General features: G+C 38.7%; 1 protein-coding gene and 1 pseudogene across 5 annotated transcripts in view; one reads left to right on the top strand and one right to left on the bottom strand.

The window, feature by feature from the left end:
* XIAP (X-linked inhibitor of apoptosis) overlaps positions 1-22,676 on the bottom strand; it is a 33,368-nt gene extending 10,692 nt beyond the window's left edge. The window contains exons 1-4 of one of the 5 annotated variants that reach the window (XM_053662332.1): positions 22,553-22,676; positions 22,173-22,297; positions 16,042-16,297; positions 971-1,879 (exon numbers count right to left, since the gene is read on the bottom strand). In XM_053662332.1, the coding sequence (XP_053518307.1) occupies positions 971-1,847 (877 nt within the window). In that variant the 5' untranslated portion in view covers positions 1,848-1,879; positions 16,042-16,297; positions 22,173-22,297; positions 22,553-22,676. Of the gene's footprint in view, positions 1-970; positions 1,880-11,728; positions 11,848-16,041; positions 16,298-22,172; positions 22,298-22,435; positions 22,480-22,552 lie in introns of those variants that run through there. The other 4 variants (XM_037154132.2, XM_037154131.2, XM_037154133.2 and 1 more) reach the window with 4 other exon arrangements.
* On the top strand, positions 6,847-7,433 carry LOC128626920 (partitioning defective 6 homolog beta-like; annotated as a pseudogene).
* Positions 22,677-24,644: the final 1,968 nt, after the last annotated feature.

Raw genomic sequence — 24,644 nt, 5'->3', positions numbered from 1 at the left:
ACATGGAAGACAGGATGGGGATTGGGGGGAGGGGAAGGGTGGAGATAGAGGAGGGTATAAGAGGAATAAGTGGAAATGGAAAAAGACAAAAATAAATATTAAAAATACATTCAAATGCACATCTAAGTAATAGATATGATCATTTGAGGAGGAAATACACATTAAATTCACTGATTCAACTTGAGGTATTTTATAGAACAAAAATAAAACTGCCCAATTTTTATGCAGAAAATTACAATTGTTACATTCTTTTTTAACATATCTCATTTGGGGCCCAAAGTTTACCTTTTCAAATTATAAAACTTTAATAATAAAGTTTAATGCATAATGAAATTATAAGATAAGTTTCTCTAAGGTTACAGCTACATGACACAAAAACCTATGATACCATGTAAGTAAATTATTAAATAATTGATGCGGCTCTTCCTGACATGCCCATGGTAGTTCATTTGACAAGTGCTCATTTGAAGCAAAAAGGCATTATATAGGGCAGCTTTCAAATATATAGTCTCTGTACAAAAGACAGGTATTAATTTTAATATCAGCCAAACTAAACTCTTTAACTTTTCTTATTTTCTTGAGGAGTAGAGAAAATGCATTTAATATATGTATTGAGCACATAGAGTAGGGACTCAATAAATTATAGTATTACTATCTGACCCATTCTTTTATCAGGGACACCCATCATCTTTTGCATGTTATTGTTCTCCATAAAACAATTACATGACTCTTAGTCATGTAATGACTAAGAAGATAAATATGACTCTTAATATAGTATTCCTTTTCATATAAATTCAGTGGTCACATTACATATTCAACATATGGGTTAATGGAATTGGTGATAATAATCACGCCACTCTACACCTAAATATTTAACAGTTAAGGGGGGCTAAAGGAATGTATTTACTTTTTAGGAGCCCTGGGACAGTTGGAAAGTTATTTATTAGCCTGATTTTATAATAAGGTTTACCTAAAGCATAAAATCCAGCTCTTGCAAGCTGCTCCTTGTTAACAGAGTACATCCACATCCCAAAAGTAACGATCCGTGCTTCATAAGCTGCCATGGCTGGATTTCTTGGAGAATTTGTTGAATTTGGGGAATTCCTATCAGAACTCACGGTATCAGATTCACTTTGAATATTAACATTCCGGCCCAAAACAAAGAAGCAATTAGGAAAATGTCGCCTGTGTTCTGACCATGCGCGGTCACGAGGTTCCCAATTCTTTAGTTTTCCACCACAACAAAAGCACTGCACTTGATCATCAACACCTGTATAGAAGAGCCCAGCACTAGCTAACTCTCTTGGGGTTAAATGGGCATAATCTGGCCAGTGCTGAAATGACTTTAATCTAGCTTCTTCACTACACATGGCAGGGTACCTAGGGTAGATGGTGTCAGACAGATCTACAACCTGTCCAGTTCTCAAAAGATAGTCTGCATGAGTCTCAGATGGCCTGTCTAAAACAAAATGGTTTCTGTTCCCCAGATAATTTTCAGCTTTGTACTGACCATTTTGGGTACCAGAAATTGTAGGTTGCGCAGCATTATTTTCAAAATAAAAGCTCTTGATAAATCTGCAATTTGGGGATACTTTCCTGTGTCTTCCAACTGCTGAGTCTCCATATTGCCATCTATCTACTGCTGCGTGACAACTAAAGCACCGCACGGTGTCTCCTTCACCAGTATATAGAAAACCAGCTCGTGCTAGTGTTGATGCTGAAACAGGACTACTACTTGGAAAATTAGCAAAAGTTTCTAATCTATTAAACTCTTCTACAAATTCTTCATCTTTATCGATGTCTGCAGGTACACAAGTTTTAGATCCTTCAAAACAGTTAAGAGTCATCTTCTCTTGAAAATAGGACTTGTCCACCTTTTCTAAAAAGAGAACATTACATTAGGAAATCCAAAATGTGAAACACAGGCAATCACTTTTGATATTAGGAACTAATAAATTACTCACTGATGACATAAAATTACACAAGCTCTAAGAAACATTCTAATTCTAAATACTTGAGTTCAAATCTTAAAGTTAAAACTAGCAATTTTGTTTTCTTTTAGAAGTAATATTTAAGCAAGTAGTATTCATTTTAAGGGCTTATTTTACATAAATATAGAAACTGTGATGCAGAATATATTAAAATTAACCATGTGATATCATTAATTAGAAAAACTATGAAAGAAGCATAAAGTATGCAGATTTTTAAAACCTATGCATAATTGTTATAATGGAACATTATATATTCAAGGCATCAAAGTTCAGTTTCTACAAATTTTTAAAAAGGAATGTTCAGAATGCTAATGAATTAATTTTTAATATTTCTTTACTTTTTGTTTAATAAAAGATAAGTTATTCACAATATTGGTTCCAATAGATTCTTTAAGAACATCAAAAGTTTCTGATTTTCATGTGTAAACAAAGAGGCCATTTTTTGTTGGAATTGAAGCATTTTAGCTGTATATAATACTGCCCTCTAGATGGTGGCTCAGGAGGAATACTAAATATGTGTAGTTGCCTTTGCTTCCCACTTCCCATGGTTAAGGAACTATCTATGCAAATGTTAAGTACTACTGTAGCCTCATTAGATCTGGCAAATTATAGCTGTGTAACATTTAACCCAATTAAAAAAAAACTCAAAGTAAGTAGTTGGGTTATGAGAAATATGGCCAGTTATTTATCCTCCTAACCTGAATACTTCTGAAAGTGAAAAGTGATGCTACTAACAATTACCTGGGACAATAGGCGTAAATCAGGGAGGCAACCCTGATTCTCTGAATCTCACACAGTTCCTAACTCTATATGTACTCTGTACGTGCTTGTAAAGTGCAAAATAAAAGAATAGTCACAATAACGCTGTCTCTACTTCATCTGTGCGTTAATTGATTTCTTGGGAAGAATAACCAACTCTTTTGACATTATGTTGGCACAGAATGTCTTGGAACATCACCCCTTATAGAATACTGTTCAACACAAGGCTTCTGTCTTGCAGGCTGGCAATGGATATCAGTCATTCTGGGCCTTGTCAATTTACAATGGTATTAATTCATATATACCCAAAGAGCTGAGTTATAGCTACATACAACAGTTTTTGGAAGACTGTCTCCATGACTTTTGATTATCACTTCTCAGATATCTGAAAACATTCTGACACTAGCTTCAAGGCCCTCTGTTGAATCAGCATAAACTGAATGAAAAGAAACAAGATTCAAAGAAACCAAGGGTGGATGATAGCCTAATGAGATAATTAAAAAAAAAAAAAAGATTTTATGTACTTATTTTCAGAGAGAGGGGGAGGCAGGAGAACATCATTGATGTGTGAGAAATATCAATCAGTTGCCGCTTGCATGCCCCCAACTGGGAACCTGGCCTGCAACCCAGGCATGTGCCCTGACTGGGTATCAAACCAGTGACGTTTCAGTTTGCGGGCCAGCGCTCAGTCCACTGAGCCACATCACCCAGGGATAATGAAATAAAATTTAACAGAGATATGTGTAAAGTTTTATATTCTGATTTTAAAAATCTGTCACACAACTAAAAAAGATGGAAACCTGGTTGGAAAGACGTCACATGAAGGCAAAGCAGATTAAAATCTTGGGATTTTAGTTAATTAACAATTCACTATGAGCCAACATTACACAACTGATGAAAAACTTAAAGTAACTCCAGGCTGCATTAATGTCCATATGTGCAACATCCAGAGCCAATTCAGCTACACTTTGTCTATTATTTTAAGTTCTGAACAAATTTAGAAGGGACGTTAACAAAGTGTAATATCTAGATGATGAAAATGGTGTCCTATCAGCAATAGTTGGATGGGGCAGAAAGTGGTTATCTCAAAGGGAAAAAAAATTGTGAGGAGAGGGGTATAGAGGATATAATAACTATGTTCAGATATCTAAGACACTGTCATGTAGAAAAGGAATCCAAATTCTATGAAGCTTGAGAGCAAAATTAAAATAAAGAAAACTATAGGCTGTAAACTTTAATCCAATACAAGAACGAACAGTTAAAATAATCAATAGCAGAACAGCCCTGACTGGTGTGGCTCAGTGGGTTGGGCATCATCCTGCAAAGCAAAAGGTCACTGGTTCGATTCCTAGTCAAGGCATGTGCCTGGGTCACAGGTTTAGTCCCCGGTATGGGCACGTATGAGAGGTGACTGATCTATATTTCTCACATCAATGCTTCTTTCCCTCTTTCTCACCTCCCTTCTATCTAAAAGTAAATTAAAAAAATAATCTTAAAAAATGGCAGTACAAAATGAACTGGATTGCCTTGTAGAATATGAGTTCCTCCTACCACTGGAAGATACTTCAGCATGGACTATGAGCAAGTATTAAACATTTCCAAGTCTATAATTACCCTGAAGAATTAATGTTCAGTACAATCCATATGAAAATTACCTTCTGAGATGTTTTATTCCTCAGGTCAAAATAGAAATACAAAATCAACAATCTATTCTCAATTCACAATTGTGTACATTTTATATGTTTAAGCAGCCACCCTATTTGAGATACTATATAAACTCCGTCATTCAATATTGGCAGGAGAATCTCTGTTTGAAGCTTTCAAGTGGAGCCCTCATTTTCCCGGGGGTGGTGGTGGTGGTGGTGGTTATTCCCAAGCTAATAGTTTAGATTTCACAGTTTTGAAAAGCAGATATCTATTCAGAAGCCCTCAACTGAACACTACATATGTTATCAGAGTGAAAGCTTTTGGAGAAGAGTGAAAAAATGAAATTATCAGCCTTGGCTGGTGTGGCTCAGTGGACTGAGTGCTGGCCTGTGAACCAGAAGGTTGTGGGTTTGATTCCTAGTCAGGGCACATGCCTGGGTTGCGGCCCAGGTTCCCCTTTTGGCAGCACGTGAGAGGCAACCAATTGATGTTTCTCTCCCACATTGATCTCTCTCCCCACCCCCCCCTTTTTCTCTCCCTCTGTCCCTTCCCCTCTAAGAAGTAAATAAATAAAGGAAATGATATTAAAAAAATGAAATTACCAGAGAGGTTAAGAGTGGAAGGGAGAAAGATGACTGACAAAAAAACAGAAAACTTGGCTTTGGAGGAAGGTACCAAAAGAAAGGGTAAGAGGACTTTTAAAAACATAGTTTACCATGGGATCTTACCTGTAAGTGGAACCTAACCAACAAAACAAACAAGCAAGCAAAATAGAACCAGAGACACTGAAATTAAGAACAAACTGACAGTGACCAGATAGGATGGGGGAGGGGATAATGGGGGAAAAAGGGAGAAGGGTCATCAAAGAGCATGTATAAAGGATCCATGGAAAAAAACAAATGGGGATAGGATCGAGGGTGGGAGGTGGGAATGGCTGGGGTGGGGGGAGTGGTGAGTACACTCCAGAAAATAAGAGACAACTGTATTTCAACAACAATAAAATAATGTAAAATAAAATAAAACAAAACAAAAAAATAGTTTAAGTGAAATGAAGGCGGGGAAGATGATGTTTAGCAAGTAAGTATATATGGAGCACAGAAATTGAGAATACAGAAAAAATAGGGTATGGGTATTGGAGAAGGGTGATAAAAAGGCCCACGGATGTGAAAATGTCTGAATGCAATAAAGTATGCTGAGATAGTAAGGCTTCTTTGTGAAAGCATATTCAGCCCTTCTAGTGGGTAAGCAGAAAGGTAAGAAGGCACAAAGAAGACAGTCAAAGGAGGCTTTAATATAAATGGGCTAGACAGAAATCCTGAGGGAAACCATGCTTGGGAAAAAATATGGCCCTATGGTAGCAAACGCTGGCAAAACAAAGAATCAGGAAGTAGTGTTACATGTTAATATGAGGGGCATGGAAGATTTCAAGATGTGAGGTGTGTTTAAAGTATACATATACATACAGCCTAGTCAACTAGATAAACAGAGCCATGGGCAGGGGCCAAGGAGAGGAGGCTGACTGCTAATCCAGCAATAATATGGGAATAAAGGAAGCTGGAGGACAGAGAAAAAACACACACAAAAGACCCACCTACCTGGTATCTGAATATAATACAAAAGTTTGCTTCCCCAGGTTTTTATTATTAAATATATGAAACAAAAGCCAATTTAATGGGGAAATAATATGAAATAGGATGTACATTAGACTGCTACTGCATGAAAACATACACTCATGGACAAGACCTGGAAGGTAATTTTTTAAAAAATATTTTATTTATTTATTTTTAGACAGAGGGGGATGGAAGGAGAAAGAGTAGGAGAGAAACATCAATGTGTGGTTGCCTCTCATGGGTCCCCTACTGGGGACCTGGCCTGCAACCCAGGCATGTGCCCTGACTGGGAATGGAACTGGCAACGCTTTGCTCCAGAAGCCCATGCTCAATCCACTGAGCTACACCAGCCAGGGCCTGGAAGGTAATTTTTTAAACCCTCACCAGAGGACATGCTTATTGGTTTTGGAGAGAGAGGGAGAGAAACACTGATGTGAGAAACATTGCTTGGCTGCCTCTCATACATGTCCCAACTGGAGACTGAACCCTCATCAGTTCGGTTTACAGGACAATGCTCCAACCAACTGAGCTACACACTGGCCAGGGTTGAAAGTTTTTTTTTTTTTATATTAGTCTGCATACATTTTAAAAGACTTTATTTACTTTTAGAGGGAGGGAGAAAAAGGGGGGAGAGAAACATCGATTGGTTGCCTCTCACACACCCTCAGCTGGGGACCTTGCCCACAACACAGGTATGTTCCCTGACGGGGAATCGAACCGGTGACCTTTGGGTTCAGAGGCCAGCACTCTAGCTTCCTCCCTTTCTAAAAATAAATAAATAGAATCTTTAAAATAAAATTAAAAAGGAAGCAACAGACAACAGTGCCTTTGATGTAAACATGCTAAAGAAGTAAAATGTTTTAACCAACTCACTGTTCTGTCAAGCACAGAAAAAAGCCATATGCAGTCACGGGTATGCCCTCAGACTTTATACCTGTTTATTACAGATGTTGATATTCACCCAGAAACACATTGTAGGGTTAGTTCATCTTTAAACACAACACCAAACATCTCCTAGCACTCTATAGCTGGAATGGTTTCAGTCTAAGGGAGATACCATATGGCTTAGAAAGGTCCCAGGGATTTCTTTACATCCTAAGCTTGTTGTTCCAGGAGGTCTGGCCCCCAGGACAAGTCTATTGGCTGTTAATGATGATGCAGAAGTTTCAGGGTAGAGTTTTGATCAAGTAAGAGACACGATGATTGCTAACAGCTGCAACCTTGTCAAAAACAGCAAGACAAATCAGGAGAATAATATTAGGAACAGTAGGACTTCTGACAACTCCAGCAAACCCACTGATAGTAGTCTTCTAGGTTATGTACAGCAGACTGAACTGAACACTGAGCCAAAGGATGAAGAAAGTGATGAAGCTGATGTTATTGAAGATAACGGTGTACGCCACAGAAGATTCCTACCTTAGAATAGCTGACAAAAATAAAACAACTTAGTTTTGAGTCTGGATAGAAGGTTTTATTCCTTCTAATTCAGTGAATTTAGTATCCCTAGCAAGTGGTACAAACAGAGAATTTGAAACATGCTCCAGATTAAAAAAATAACTCTTAGAACATGGAACAATTATAACATGAGGAAAAAATTGATCGGATGTTTTCTGAATGAGGCTGTCACAGGACTTGTAAATTTGGCTAGTTCAAGAGCTTTTAAACCCCTGATCCAATGCTCTGGAATAGGCATGAGAACAATAATGTTGCAAGTTAAAATACTATAAAAATAAATAGAAATAGAAAGTAGATTAGTGATTGCCTGAACTGGGGGATGAGAGGAAATGGGGAGCACCTGCAAATGGTTATGGATTTTCTTTTTGGAGTAATGAAACATTCTAAATTAAGTGTAGTGGTGTTTGCACACTCTGCAAATATACTAAAAACCAATGAAATGAACACTTTCAAGTTAACTTATGATATATGAGTTATACCTTGCTAAAACTGTTTAAATGTTATTAAAATAATAGCTTGGTAAATTGTTAGCATGTTCTTTGATAGACCAGATGTCATTTTAAGTCTAAAACAAAGGAACATTTGCTAATGAAGTTATATGCTTTGATATGGAAAGCCAGATGTCACAGTACATTTTCAGAACTAGGTGAGAGTACCAAATCACTTGTTTGAAGTGGTTAAATATTTAACCTGTTGCAAAGATCCCAGTTAAGTTTTCTTTTAGCTACATATTTTAAATTCTAATGTGAAGTCTGCCCTGGCTGGTATGACTCAGTGGATTGAGTGCCAGTCTGCAAGCCGAGAGGTCATTGGTTTGATTCCTGGTCAGGGCACATGCCTGGGTTGCTGGCCAGGTCCCTGGTTGGGGGTGGTAGGAGGCGACTGATTGATGTATCTCTCATACATGGATGTTTCTCTCCCTTTCTTCCTCCTTTCCCTTCTCTCTAAAAGTAAATAAATAAAATATTTTAAAAGAAAAAAGGTTTAGGACATGCGAAGGAGGCGACTGATGTTCCAAGAGGATGAAAAAAATTACTGAAGAAAAAAAAAAAGAATTATGCAAGCAACACAACTCTATTAGCTCCCACTATAGTACTACCATCATGCTGACTGAATCATTATGTAATTAAATAAAGGCATCAGTTTAAAACTCTGAAAATATTTGTTTTTAGAATCTGATCTATGATATATTTGCTGATTTTTTCCACTCAAAACTCCCGAATTACCACTCTTTGTGGTCCCACACTATCCTCTACATAATTTGCTGACAACCCAAGTATACTAAAAGATTTAATAATTTCTGTAGGGGTATGTGTATGTGTGTGTACATGTGTTATTAGAATGTAGGTACTGCCCTGCCTGGTGTGGCTCAGTGGATTGAGCACTGGTCTATGAACCAAAGAGTTGCCTAGGCAGGGGGCATGCCTGTGTTGCAGGCCAGGTCTCCAGTTGAGGGCACGAGAGGCAATCGATCACTTTCTCTTACATATCATGTTTCTCTCCCTAACTCCCTCCTTTCCCCCTCTCTCTAAAAATAAATAAATAAAATATTAAACAAAACATGTAGGTCCTTTATCACGCGGCTGTGTTTTTTATCACATTTGTATTTCCAATGCCTAAAGTAATACACAACACACAGTAGCACTTAAGAAAAATGGTTGAACCACCGCTATTAAGCTATTGTCATTATTATTCCACATCCCAAGCACTACCTCCCCTGGACTCTTGAAATCACTGCGAGTACTAAAAATTATTAACATGCCATTGTGCTTAGGAAATGTGACCAAAATACAGGGTCCAGCAGAAGGCCTGCTTGAGTGTGGTTGGTAGGGTAATAATATGAGAGTAATAATTCATAGTTTTTTTTTTAATATTTTATTATTTATTTATCTTTAGAGGGGAAGAGGGGGAAGGAGAGAGGGAGGGAAACATCAATGTATGGTTGCCTTTTGTGCGTCCCCTGCTGGGAACTGGCCTGCAGGGAACCGGCCTGCAACCCTGGTATGTGCCCTGACTGGGAATCGAACCGCGATCGTGTGGTTCGCAGGCCCGCGCTCAATCCACTGAGCTACACCAGCCAGGGCTTAATTCATAGTTTTAATTTGAACTTTTCACCTACAATGTCACGTAGTGTGCTTGAATGTGATATGTTACAGAACTACATGCTTATGATCTTATTAATAAAAAGGGGCATTATTTGTGCCGGACCCTGTGGAAAATACATGCATACCATGTAAACGGTATAATTCTTCAGTGATAAAAAGCCCATACTAATATCACTTTTCAAAAATATTATAGTACTCATAAAATTTTCCATAGTGGTATCATAAAAATTTTGTATGTGTTAACCAAAAAACACCATCGTAATTTAAAATTGATCTTAAGATTCACTCTTTGCTCAAATATTACAAGTTTTTCTCATCGGTAGCTTTTTCCTCTATAGAGGATCCAACACAGAGATCTTGTTCAGTGAGCAGCGTTCTCCCTGACCCAATGTAGGTCAATCCCTCTTTTAATTATCTTAAAGCATTAGCCAATTAGTTCCCTGTTTAGAAATAGCATTTTGATTTACAATGCTGTAGTATCTAGGAAATATATCTATGTAAATGTGACAGTATAAAAAAGCTGAATTTTTAAAATGATATGCCCTAATAAAAAAATGAAATTTCATTTTCAAATTCAGCTTTTATAGCCTGATGTTTACATTAAAATTCAACATTCAGTCAAATTGTTCATTTACACTATACTAAAATTCTTCAAATGATGAAGCATATTTTCTTATAACAAGTTAAATGGTCATTGAAACAGTTCTGAAGTTAATTCTATTCAATCAGATCAAAAGACCTTTCCCTAAACTTACGCACTAGAGTCATTCAAATAACTGAATGGCATTAATGAGCACTTAGCCCATACACTCAGTCAATAACATAAGCTTACTAATACAACTGTACACAATGTATGCTTGATTATCAAACCTACTTCTGTAAATATCTGCAAGGGCATACTAAGAACTAACAAAAGAAATATCAATTACATGTTCACTTAATTTAGAAAGTTATAGAAATACTTGAATTTGAGCACAGACCTACAATCTTTGACAAATTATTCATAATAATTAACTCCACAGGTATAGTTCCCACAAAATAAACATACAGTAAAGCATTCCCTCATCTATTCTTCAACAAATTTTGGAACTGTGTTCCCCCAAAAGAATGTTGTACATGAAGAATACACAGATTTGAGGCTTAAGAATTCACTAAAGAGCACAAAAGGGCTCAAGATCACTATTATTTCATCTTCCATTTCACTGAAAACTGTTCAGAACTTAGGATGATTTAGTGCTGATTAATCACCAGTCTGACTCAAAAACATACCATGTACACTCTAAACTGTAGATCCATGACACAGATTAATACTATTTATGCTTATTCAGAGCTCAGATCAGAACCTTTCCCCCTGGCCAGGTGGTTCAGTTGGTTGGAGCATAGTTGGTTGTTGGAGCATCACCCCATACACCAAAAGGTTGCAGGTCTGATTTCTGGTCAGGGCGTACAGGAGGCAACCGATCAATATTTCTCTATCTCCTTTCCTCTCTCCCTAAGATCCGTGAACACATCTTCTGGTCAGGACCAACCAAAACCAAAAAAACTTTGCTAACATCACATTAGCCCGAAAATCTCAAGATGGAAACTAACATAATCTTTAATACAAACTGTTTTCCTTTTTAAAAGAAAGGGATTAGCCCTGGCTGGTGTGGCTCAGTAGATTGAGTGCAGGCCTGTGAACCAGAGGGTTGTGGGTTTGGTTCACAGTCAGGACACATGCCTGGGTTGCAGGCCAGGTCCCCAGTAGGGGGCTTGTGAGAGGCAACCACACATTGATGTTTCTCTCCCTCTTTCTCCTTCCCTTCCCCTCTCTCTAAAAATAAATAAATAAAATCTTTAAAAAAGGAGAGGGGTTAGAAAAATCCTACTACCCAGGTTGTGAACAATTTAGTATATTAATCCTTTAAGAACCTTTTCTTTGTGCAGGAGCACATGCACATTTAGAAACTTTTAAAGAGGATTTATTATACATGGTATTTTATAACTTGCTTTTTTCATTTAATAATATATAATAAACATCTTCCCATATGAATTTTAATGTGGATTAGAAAAATTGTCAGTGGATGACAAGTACCTAGCTGTATGAATGTATAACCTCACCAAATCCATACTGCTTAATATTAATTTTAGATGTATATTGTTTAAAAGAGACAATACTCACATGATCAATTCGAGAGGTGCAAAAGTTGCATCCATTCCTCCCCTGTACCTTAAACCTCTGGTTCCCTTCCTAGAAGCAATCACTCTTACCAGTTTTCTGTGTATTCCTCCACAGATGCTCTATGAATATAAAAGCATGTATGAGCATTCTAAAAAACAAATGTTAACATAGTTTATATGCAGGTATGTACCTTCATTGCTGGCCATTTAGAAAGCTAGCAATATTTTACTATTATACTTTTGTTACTACTGTATAAATACTACATAATTTTTACTATTAAAATGTTGGAATGAATGTCTTGTCTAAATCTGTTTATGTCATTATTTGCTCTTAACACTCATATATATAAAATAATTTCAAACAAGAGTGTATCTTAGCATGACCACTTTTTAATCTATCAAGAAAAAGTGGTGAATAATAACAACCAACAAACATATTAAAAATATTAAATCTCTGCCTCACAGGAAAGTTGCTTGGAGAGACCGCAGGGTCCCAGAACGTACACAAACCAACCCACCCAGGAATCAGCATCAGGAGAGCCCAATTTGCTTGTGGGTAGCAGGGGAAGTGACGGAAAGCCAGACCAGAGCCAAGCAAGCAGCACTGTTCCCTCTCGGATCAATGCTTCTGCACATACAGTGCCACAAAGCAGCCATGTGGGTTGCCCCACCCTGGCGAATACCTAGGGCTCCACCCCTAACAGGCATGCAGACAAAAAAACAAAACACAGATCAAAGCTCCAAAAATAGAACTAGGCAATGAAGAGATAGCCAACCTATCAGATGCAGATTTCAGAACACTGCTAATCAGGTAATGGCTGAGTGTGGTCAGAAAAAGAGGAAGAAATAAAGGCTGTGCAAAGTGAAATAAAGAAAAATATACAAGGAACCAACAGTGAAGGGAAGGAAATCAGGACCCAAACCAACAATTTGGAGAAGGAAGAAATAAACATTCAACCAGAACAGAATGAAGAAACAAGAATTCAAAAAAATGAGGAGAGACTTAGGGACCTCTGGGACAACTTTAAACATTCCAACATCCAAATCATAGTGGTGCCAGAAGGAGAAGAGGAAGAGCAAGAAATAGAAAAGTTATTTAAAAAATAACGGAAAGCCCTGGCTGGTGTAGCTCAGTGGATTAGGCATGGGCCCGTGAACCAAACAACCGCGGTTTGATTCCCAGTCAGGGCACGTGCCTGGGTTGCAGGCCAGTTCCCAGCAGGGGAACCTGCTGGAACCTGTAGGGGATGCACAACAGGCAACCACCCATTGATATTTCTCTCCCTCTCTCTCCTTCTCTTCCCCGCTCTCAAAAAATGAATAAATAAAATAAAAATAAAAAATAATGGAGAACTTTCCCAATCTTTCAAAAGAAATAGACTTCCAGGAAGTTCAGGAAGCTCAGAGTCCCAAAGAAGTTGGATCCAAGGAAGCACACACCAAGGCACATCATAATCACATCACCCAAGATTAAAGATAAGGAGAGCATCTTAAAAGCAGCAAGACAAAAGGAAACAGGTACCTACAAAGGAGTTCCCATCAGACTGTCAGGTGATTTCTCAAAAGAAACCTTACAGGCAAGAAGGGGCTGGAAAGAGGTATTCCAAGTCATGAAAGGCAAGGACCTACATCCAAGATTACTCTATCCAGCAAAGCTATTATTTATAATGGAAGGACAGATAAAGTGCTTCCCAGATAACGTCAAGTCAAAGGAGTTCATCATCACCAAGCCCATATCATATGAAACGTTAAAGGAACTTATCTAAGAAGATGATCAAAACTATGAACAGTAAAAGGACAACAAACTCACAACTATCAACAACTGTACCTAAAAACGAAAGAAAACAAAATCAAATTGAGCAAACAACTAGAACAGGAAGAGAATCACAGACATGGAGATCACATGGAGGGTTATCAGCAGAGAGAGGGCAGAAGGAAAACAGGGGAAAAGGTACAGGGAATAAATATAATTGGTAGGTACAAAATAGACAGGGGGAGGTTAAGAATGGTATATGAAATGGAGAAGCCAAAGAACTTATATATATGACCCACGGACATGAACTGAGGGGGGCAGGGGAAGTTCCAGACGGAAGTGGGAGGTACAGGGTTGAGAAGAATAAAGGGGAGAAAAAATGGGATAACAGTAATAGTATAATCAATAAAATATATTTTTTAAAAAGCTGGTTACAAAATAATATTGTGCAGTATAATCCTGATTTAAAAAATATATAAAGTTTAGGCTAAATTATGCATTAAAATTCTACTGTGATTATCTCTTCATAGTGGGATTACTGATTTTTATTGTTTTTCTTAATTTTCTAAATTTTATCCACCAAATATACTAGATTCTAATCAAAAGAAAAAGCAGTTTGGCCCCCACTGGTGTGGTTCACTGGGTTAAGTGTCAGCCTCTGAACTAAGGTTGCCAGTTTGATTCCCATCAGGGTACAAGCCTTGGTTGCAGGCCAGGTCCCCAGTTGGGAGCAGGCAAGAGGCAACTGATTGATGTTTCCCTCCCTTTTCCTCCCTCCTTTCTTCTCTCTTAAAAAAAAAAAAAGAATAAAATCTTTAAAAAAAATTAAAAAAAGAAGAAAAGCAAAGCAAAAGCAGCTGGGCTCTTGATTAGTCAGGCCCCTTGCACAATCCTGTCCAGAAGACTGGGGGCGTTATTTTGGCTATTTTCCATGTAGCAATGTGGAAACTTCATCTGTGAAAACATTGTCCCAGTAAATTATCAATATCAGGGCCTGGTATTGCAAAGTTTTGGCTTTTCATTCACATAAAATAATCTTATGACTTACAAAAAGGAGAGGAAAAGATAGGTTTTTGGTCATTAATTTTTATCTATTCTGAGAATTTTTACCAGTTTGTTACTTTGTAACATTGCTGTTAGATGACTGCCTCTGAGCAACCGTGATGAAAAAGGAGAAATTTTAAATTGATGTCAACATTTTCAATCAGCAAGTTAAAAAAAAAAAAAGGATACAGTCAACTCTTGATAAAAGTAGTAATCACGGGGGGCTAGCCATGAACAAATGTCTTTTGGTCCATCTCTTGGGTGGCAGTATATCACCAGCAGAGAGCTAAGAAACACAGGTGATACCTGATTTAGACTTACTGTTAACTTGAGTTGAAAATAAAAGGACTTGGTTGAAAAATGTTTCTGAGTGACGTCTACTGCTGGAATTCTGACCTGTTCACTCACTGCCTTGTAAAAATAATTCATTTGGAGCCTAGTAAGAAGAAAAGAGTTTCCCCTGATCTTTGGCCAAAATTTTTCCTAAAATAATTTTTACAAAAGGGCAGCTCAAATCAAGTACACTGCAAAGTAAAGCCATTATATTTTACAGACGCTCACAAGGAAAACCTATTCACTATAATTATGTTCTGAATAGGATAACAGAAATCACTCTTCTTTTTCTTTTCAAGAGACAGGGAAAGGAACATCGATTGGTCGTCTCTTGCACATGTCTCCAACTGGGGATCCAACCTGCAACCCAGGCATGTGCCCTGATGGGGAGTCAAACCTGCGACCTTTAGGTTTATAGGATGACACTCCAACCAACTAAAGCCACGCCAGCCAGGGCAACTCTTTCATTTTAAAAATAAGGAAACTAAAGCAGAAGGAAGTTGTTACAATTCTTATTTATTGATTTTTAGAGAGGAAGAGAGAGAAACATCAATTTGCCCTTCCACTTATTCATGCATTCACTGGTTGATTCTTACATGTGCCCTGACTGGAGATGGAATCCACAACCTTGGTGTATCTAGATGATACTCTAACCTACTGAGCCCATAAGGAAGTGAAATATTTGACTAAGACCACACAACTGATTAGTGGCACAGAGCTGGAACTTACTCTACTTGATATTTGTCCAGATAACTTATCCTGACAGAATGATTAGGATGCAGTACTAAAAACCACATGGTTCCATTAAGTGTCATGATGAGGTCCTTAAAAAAAAAAGATTTTATTTCCTTATTTTTAGAGACAGGGGAAGGGAAGGAGAAAGAGTGGGAGAGGAACATCAATGTGTGGTTGCCCCTCACACACCCCACATTGGGGACCTGGCCCGCAACCCAGGCCATGTGCCCTGACTGGGAATTGAATTGGCAACTCTTTGGTTCACAGACTGCACTCAATCCACTGAGTTATAACAGTCAGGGCATGATAAGGTCCTTTTTAATGGATGATGTAGTGAATGGGAAGTAGTGATACTAGATATTTCTTAGAATTAAGTATTCTCTTCCATGATCATGTTGGGATCTCCAGCAAGTACTAAAGTAAGTTCTTGATAAAAGCCAACATCTTACCTTTTTTCCTCAGTAAAAGTATTTAATTCTTATCTGAAAGCTACTCTGCTGTCCACATGCTAACATTTAATAGTTTTGTATTCTGTCTGGGTCTGAATTATAGATATGATACAAAAGTCCTGAGTAGATGAGTTGATTAGAGTGCCATCCCAATATGCCAAGGTTGTGGGTTCAATCCCAGGTCAGAGCACATACAAGAATCAACCAATGAGTGCACAGATAGGTGGAACATATTGATGTCTCTCTCTCACACGTGCTAAAAAAAAAATCAATAAATTAATTTTTAAAAAGACACAGTAAATTTTGCCACAATAAGTGATTACAAGCCAAATTAAAACAATACAAAATATTTAATGAGTGCCCATGTGTACTAAACACTTACCTACAAATTTTCATTTCCCTCCATCCCATCTTTTAACTACATGTAAATACTGTCTCTAATCTACTAAAACATGCTGAATTGGAACTAAAAATTTCTAATCCTACTTCTTTTAACACAAGGGCAAAATTTAAGCATTAACTTGTAATTCCACAGCCCACCCTCTTTTTTCCACATCACCTCTGATAATAACTAAAATATGCAGTACACTTTACAATTTAGAATTCTTTCATAGGATTTAACCCATATAACATATTATAACACCCATTTGAAATATGGGGAAACTGTGGTTTTCTAGCTGGTTGTTACTCACCAAAAATACCATGACCAGTAATAGCAGTCAAAAATTAAACCTAGTCATTATGACCAATATAGGTCTAAGGAAATTACTGCAAGGATTACTGGCAGAAGGGGTAGTCCGGTGAGGTAACACAAAATGTTAGGCTCCTTGCCCTTTCATTTCAAGAGTTGAAAAATTATCTGGAGCCATACGCAGAAAGGTAAATTGCATACCAACATATGCTGATAGACCTGTATTTTCAGGCCAACAAAATTATTACAAGAATAAGTATAAAAGCTCAAACAATATTTAATATCTAGAGATATACTAGAGTGCACAGTGGCACCGGCTTTGCCTTGTTTCAGGAAATCAGTCTCAGCTCACTCAGTTGTTCTCTGTCTGACCATCTGAGTTTAAGCTATTTCCTCCCAGTGTACACAGGAGAGGGGAGGAGGGGAAGCAGAGTTTGCCACTCTAAAATATACCTTTTTGAAATATTAATTATTTTAAGCTGCTTATTTTTAAGAAGCAAAAGGCTTAGAAAGAACCTTTGAACCTCTCTCTTAGTAGCCTAAAGGAATGCAGATAGAAAACCTGCTTAAAGGAACCATCACCTTAGCATAAGATAATACAAGTGTGGCAGAGAGGATCCTGCAAAGTCCGGAGGGAGACCCTCCCCCATTGTTTCTGGCTGGCATGACAAGAATTTATTTACTTATTGCATGTTTGCTTTTTCTTATTTACCTCTAAATTGCCTACTTTTCCTTTGAAGCCCCAGATCCCTGTCTCCCTCCCAACTGCCCAATTTGTCCTTGGGTCTCATATTCTTACATAGCCTCCATGTGTACATACCCAGTAAATCTGGTTATTTTCTCTTTTTAATCTGTCTCATTTCAATTTGATTTTAAACCAGCCATAAGTACTCAGAGGGGTAGAGGAAAATTATTTTTCCTTGCCCACACAGGTAAACTGCACTTTTACCATGACCTAGATCCCTGAAAGCATTTTTATAAAAGCACATCATGCTGTGAATCACATGTACCCTTAACAAAGATTGGGTACCAATCATACCAAAAGCCCCAAATCAAATCCCCAAATGTATCAAATAGCAGAACTACATCTATACCAGTGGTGTCCAGCCTGCGGCCTGTAGGTATTCATGCGGCCCAACACAAAATCGTAAATTTACTCAAAACCCTTTTTTTTGCTCATCAGTTTTCATTGGTGTTTGTGTAATTAATGTGTGGCTCAAGACAATTCTTCTTCCAGTGTGGCCCAGAGATGCCAAAAGTTTGGACACCCCTGACTATGCCATAATTAAAAATAAAAGTCTGCCCTGGCTGGTGTGGCTCAGTGGATTGAGGGCCAGCCTGTGAACCAAAGGGTCATTGGTTTGATTCCCAGTCAGGGCACATGCCTGTGTTGCGGGCCAGATCCTCAGTTAGGGGCAACCATACATCGATGTTTCCCTCCCTTTCTTCCTCCCTTCCTCTCTGTCTAAATATAAATAAATAAAATCTTAAATAAAAAATAATAAAAGTCCTTGCCAAGGACTCCCCAATGTACTCAAAAAATACCAAACTGGTTAATTCTGATCAAAGCAATACCATCAAGAAATATGTTTAAGAGATCTTCATCTTTTGAAAGGCAGTACGCAATGGAGAAAAGCAGGAGCACTGGAATCAGAAAAATCTGGATTTGAATCCTACCTCTGCAACTCAATAGCTATTTGGACCTTGGGCAAGTTGTTGAACCCTTCTGAACTTCCAGATTTTCTCTCCTCTGTGCTATAATCCCAGAATATCAAATTCAGAAGCCCAGCCCTGGCTGGTGTAGCTCAGTGGATTGAGCATGGGCTGTGAACCAAATGGTCACCAGTTCAATTCCCAGTCAGGGCACATGCCTGGGTTGCAGGTCAGGTTCCCAGTGGGGGCCATGTGACAGGCAACCACACATTGATGTTTCTGTCTCTCTTTCTCCCTCCCTCCCCCTCTGTTTAAAAATAAAAAAATAAAATCTAAAAAAAAAATCAGAAGCCCAGTTTCTCCCTCTTCAATTTATTACATACCTACTCTACAAAATCAACCTAAAACATGTCAGCTTTTTAACACAATAATAATACATGTATCACACACACCTCCAACAAGTTAAACCTAATTATTTAGCATGTGAAATTTTAAAATACATGAAAGTATAAACCATAAATTATTAAAAAATGGATCTCCACATTGTTCTTAATTTCTTGTCCCTTTATCTGAGATATTTATTCCAAACAGATTTGGGATTGTTATATGGGATTTTTTCCTTGATAAAATCTGAGATAATCCATTTTTTAAAAAACTACTATAATGGGGTTTGAATCTCTGAATCAACCAGCTCAAACCTGTTACTCTACAGATGAAGGAAATGTGGCATAGAATAATAGGCTGAATAAATAAAAACTATATTTTGAAAGACTTCATGACAAAGGAAATATTCAATACAGAATATTGAAAGGATTAAAACTATATAGAATATAATCCTAAGTGAAAAAGATAAGTAAATATAAAAGAATATGGGTTATACTTAATTATCTGTATGTTATTACCCTGAATCTCATAATTTTTTAAAATAATAAACACATTTCTTTCATAGTATATAATATTCTAAATACTCTCTTCAGGTTTTGAATTAAATGGAACAGTCACGAAAAACAGTTATGGGGGGAAAAAAAAGAAATATGGAGGCACTGAGATTTGGTGACTTGCTCACAATCACACAGCTAATTGGAAACGAAGCCAAGACAAGAAACCCAGTCATCCACACCAGGGTTCTTCCCACTGTACCACATGGCCTCTAGGATACAAAACTAACATTTGTTCAATATCACCTTATTTTACCAGTGTTTGTTTCCTGAAAACTACTCACACAATGAACTTAAGCAGTGCTACAAAGTACACTTTATAATACTGTTACTAGATTAGAGTACAGAGATTAAGTCTGAGAATTAACAGCTAACAGTAATCTTCCAGTCGCAAAACAAGGGCACTACGTTGCCATATTCACCTTTGTAACCCTACCACATGGTACAATGACTGGCACAGAGTAGGTGTTCAATAAATGGTTTTGTTTTTGCATACACCATAGCTTTTTTTCCTGTTAGCACTAGCTATCAGACTTAAATGAGACAAAACAAACAAACAAACAAAAAACCCTACCCCAAAACAATGAAATACCTAAGTCCACACTTTGGGTCTTTAAGCATTTATAATATAAACAAAGAATTCACTAAACAAATTATGTTTACAACAAACGTAAGGGGAATGCTTCTAGTACTAAAATATTTCAAGCACTATACAAATTAATAGTGCATTAATTTCAAGAATTAACTACTGAAATGAGCATGAATAACCTTTAGTCACCATTACTTTGTCTACACAGTGAGTCATCGAATGTACAAAAAAGCAGTAAAATTACAGGTATAGTACAAGTGGCACAGGACTGGGACCCAGATCCTGGCCCAGGCTCTGCTAATAATCAGATATGTAACCTGGGGCAATTCACTTTTTCTTTGAGGTTTGATTAACCTATTCATAAAAACAAAAGAGCTGAACTATTAATCACCAAGGATGTTTCCAGTCTTAATTTTCATATGATTCTTATCCACAAAGATTCTACATTCAGATTTTTTCATTGTGTCAAATTTGATATACTGAATGCTATTTTGCTACATTAGATTCAAAAGCTTAGCAGATTTTCATGTAATTTTCTTAACCAATATCTCCCTAATAAATTCAATAAAAAGTTTTAAAAAGGTTAGCACATTTTGTAAAAATATTTAAAGTCTAGTAGCATAGAATTTTTACCATCTTACATTAGAAACAATGGGAGAAAACCAAAGAAGAAATGTGAGCATGCTTTGCCAGTTGGTCTGACATGAACCACACTGGATCTTACAACACAAACCACTAACATATAAAAAATTTTAAAAACCCAATAAAATCCCCAAACCACTGATACATAAATACATGTATGTATATAAATATATATACAACATTGACATATGCTTATACTGATATACATGTACTAACTTTAAAACTTGATTTCAATTATAAAACCAACACTTAAGAAATTCAGACAGTACATGAGGCCACATGTGAAGTGCAAAGTAAAAAGCCTCTCACCTTCTCCATCCTCCATTAAGTTAACTACTATTAACATTTTTATATATCCTTCAAGAAGTTACAGAGCAATAGAGGAAAAATGGGGACAACTAACTGAACAAAAAATTCGGGGAAAAAAAAAGTTAACAGCATATACGTTATGTGCCTGTGTGTATACATAAATCTTCTAAACCTAAATTTTTGCCACTTCTTGAATGATGAGAGAAAATGTCTCAAGCACCGGCTTCATAAGCATGTTAAGAATACTGAAAGTTATAGCAGAGTTGTATGGCGTAAAGTGGTATCTGCTTCAGAAACGTGCTTTGAACAGAATGTATTTAATTTTTCTGCTAGGAGGCGGCTCAAGGGTAGCAGTTGCACAGAAAATGTGGTTAACAAGGAGGGAGGCAACCTGGGTTCTAATTTAGGTAGTTGAGTAGCTTCAGGCAAGCCATGAAATCTTACTGTGCCTTAGTTACTATTTTTTGTAAACGGTTGGACCAAGATCCCTTCCAACTCTAAAATGTTATAATTCTAAGATGGCCGTCTGTAACTGTTCTCTTGAACTGGTTGTAACAACGTTAAGTAAAAAAAGAGAAATGCTATAGTGAACTCCAGTCTTACCAAAGTAAGTAATTTCTATGCATCGTTAACAATCAAGGTATAGTTGTTACAGAACTAGCGACATGATTATGTTTGAAAGAAAAGTAGGTTATTAAATCGGAGAGGTTTTTACAAAGCTTTGATTGACGGTTTCCTTTTTTTTTTTTTTTTTTGAGGAGGAGGAGGGCCATGGCTTAGTTTCAGTAATAACCAACCATCCCGCCAGAAAAGAAAACAATTACGTGTGTTTCGGACTTAAAATAATGGAACTGAAAGTTAGACTGAATTTTGTTTCACTTACAGAATATGCTGGGAAGATGACTAGGGCAGCAAAGGTTGGAAAGAATTACTACCTAATTTCCTCTTCTGGAAGCTCTCTGGCTCCCATTCTTTCTGTTTCACACGCCCTCCTCGCCCACACTCCACCCCGCTCCACACATGCCACAGGCATCAGATGGGGGTGTCGGAGGGGTCCCTTTGATCACTAAGAAAAGTTCTTTGACTTGATTTACTTTAGAGGTCATGGGGTTCAGGTCGGCACCCACTCGCCCACGCCTTCCAACGACGGTCCCGGAAACCTGGGCCGAGAGCCCCGACCTGCCATCCCCGGCGGGCAAAGGCGGCCTTCCCGCCTTCCCCCCGTAACTCGGGGCCCGCCAGGGGGAGGGGAGGGGAGAAAAGAAAAGGGGAGGAGAACGAGAAGGAAGCCCGTGCGGGCAGTACCCACCGTGCCAGGAGAGCCGGCCCGGATCACCCGCGGCGCCCCGCGCGGTCCGGGGGGGAGGGTCCTGGAGGAGGGGCGGCCCAAGCCCCAATCTCGAAATGCCAACTCTGCTGGGCGGACGACCGGGCCTAAAAGGAAACGGAAGTCCCTTCTTCTCCCTCACTTGCGCCCTCCAGACCGTCCATACCCCGGAGGAATCCCGAGGGACTCGGGGAAGGGGGGGGGGGGCGGCTCAAAGTGGCACCGACACAGTCCGCCCGTCTTACCTCTCCGGTCCCGCCACTCGGGCCCCTGCCGTCTTCTTCCCGCCACCCCCGCCCTGGAGGCCGGCCTCCCGCCCTGTAAACCCCTCCTTCTTCCCCCTCCGCCATTTTCGAACTTACCCCTAGGGCCCGGGCGTCCCTCGCAGAGCGCCCTGTCCACCCAGGGCGCCGCGGTGGTCCTGCCGCTTCCCAGGGCGGGAAAGGGACAGCCGGGACAAATGAAGCCCTCTCCCCCCCCCCCCCCCCCCCCCAAGTTCGAAACCCGAACCTGGCGAGCGGCCGCGCCTGCGCCGTACGCACCGCACAGTCTCCGCCCCCAGCTCAAGTATTTCCTCTTTCAGCTTGGAGGTGTTTTTTGGTTTTTTTTTTTTCCCACGGTTTTTACCTGCTGGTTTTTGAGGCCGCGGAGTAGGGAAATAGAAGTTGAAGGATGAAAAGAGAGCGAACCCGATGAGCTCTTACCGTAGACCAGGCACTGTGGGAGCCATATAACGTGTTCTTTGTTGTAATTTTAACAACCGTGTAAGGTAGGCACTTTCTCATTAAACCCATTTTACAGAGAAAATTGAGGCCCAGAAAGGATAACTACCCCAGTGGCACGCAGGCAATAAACAAGACAACTAAGATTGTAATATGATTTGTGTCCAAGAAGAGAAGGATGAGAAGAAAAGAAAGGAGGACAATTAGTGGGAGCACGAAGGGGATTGAGAAGATGAAGGGACACGTGAAGGCCGTGACTGGTGTAGCTCAGTGGATTGAGTGCGGACCTGTGAACCAAAGAACTGCCAGTTTGATTCCCAGTCAGGGCACATGCCTGGGGTTGCAAGGCCAGGTCCCCAGTTAGGGACATATGAGGAACAACCACACAGTGATGTTTTTCTCCCTCTCTTTCTCCTTATCCTCTAAACAAACAAACAAACAAACAAATAAATAAAATCTTTAAAAAATGAATGAACTGTGGCTGGTGTAGCTTAGTGGATTGAGCGCAGGCCTGTGAACCAAAAGATCGCAGTTCAATTCCCAGTCAGGGCACATACCTGGGTTGCAGGCCAGTTCCCAGCAGATGACGCAGGAGAGGGAACCATACATTGATATTTCCCTCTCTCCTTTCCTTCCCCTCTAAAAGATAAATAAAATCTTTTAAAAATTTTTAAAAAACGAATGAGCACAGAAAGCATAAAGAAGGGAAACAAAGGAAATCTGTATACATAAAATGCTGATTATATCCTAGATTTATTTATATTCACGTATGCTGTAGAATTGTGAGACCAAAAGATGAATTATGTTTCAGAAACTTGGGCTCCCTTAGAGGCTAGCATAGTGAGATGAAAGATTTTGAATGAGAAGTATTTATTTCATGGGGGAGATCTTAAGTATCACCTGCATTTTTAAATGATGCTGCCCATCATGAAAAGGGAAATTGGATTGAATAAAGATTTCTTTTTGGTTCCTAGGCATTTGCTAAGATAGTATCTCCTCTGATCCTCTCCCACTGTCACAGCTCTGAGAATCTCACATCTGACTTACTGTAATAATAGTAAATGCAAGCAAATATTTATCTCATTTAATTCTCACAGCAACCTTATAAAATATGTAACTATCATTATTCCCATTTTCCAGTTGAAGATACTGAGGGTTTGAAAGAAAGTGAAGGGATTAGCCAAAGAACATATGTGCATAACCCATAAACACAGACAACAGTGTGGTGATGGCCAGAGAGAGGGGGTGGGATCTGGGTGGAGGCCACCAAAGGGGGGGAATGGGGACAGCTGTAATAATGTCAACAAAAAACAACAAAGAAAAAAAGATATTGAGGTTTAAAGAGGTTAGGTAACTTGCACAAAGTCACCCTGCTAGTATGTGTGGGAGCAGAAACTGATGCAAACCTAGAGCTGTCTGATTACAGACATATCCAATCATTACTCTGTCTCCTAACATTACCTCTATCCCTAGTCTACTCCCCCGCAATTCAGTCTGCACAAGGCCATTTGAGTTACACTGTTCAATATGGCCTCCAGGATAATGGTAAAACTACTTGACTTCACGTTCACTCTTTCCTTGGTCATCCTACCTATCAACAAACAAAATGGAAGTATTTACTGTGCACCTGCCCATTCCCAACTTTCCTGACTCTTCTATTAATTTGCTCAAACTGTTCCTTATTGGAGGTGAAAAGACTGCCCCTACACAAAGCCTTCTCAGATTTTCTTAG

Source organism: Artibeus jamaicensis, unplaced genomic scaffold, assembly GCF_021234435.1.
Source record: "Artibeus jamaicensis isolate MK-2021 breed Jamaican fruit bat unplaced genomic scaffold, CSHL_Jam_final contig_240, whole genome shotgun sequence".
Lineage (NCBI taxonomy): Eukaryota > Metazoa > Chordata > Mammalia > Chiroptera > Phyllostomidae > Artibeus > Artibeus jamaicensis.
Note: the sequence above shows the minus strand (reverse complement) of the source record. Positions and strands in the feature narration are given on the sequence as shown.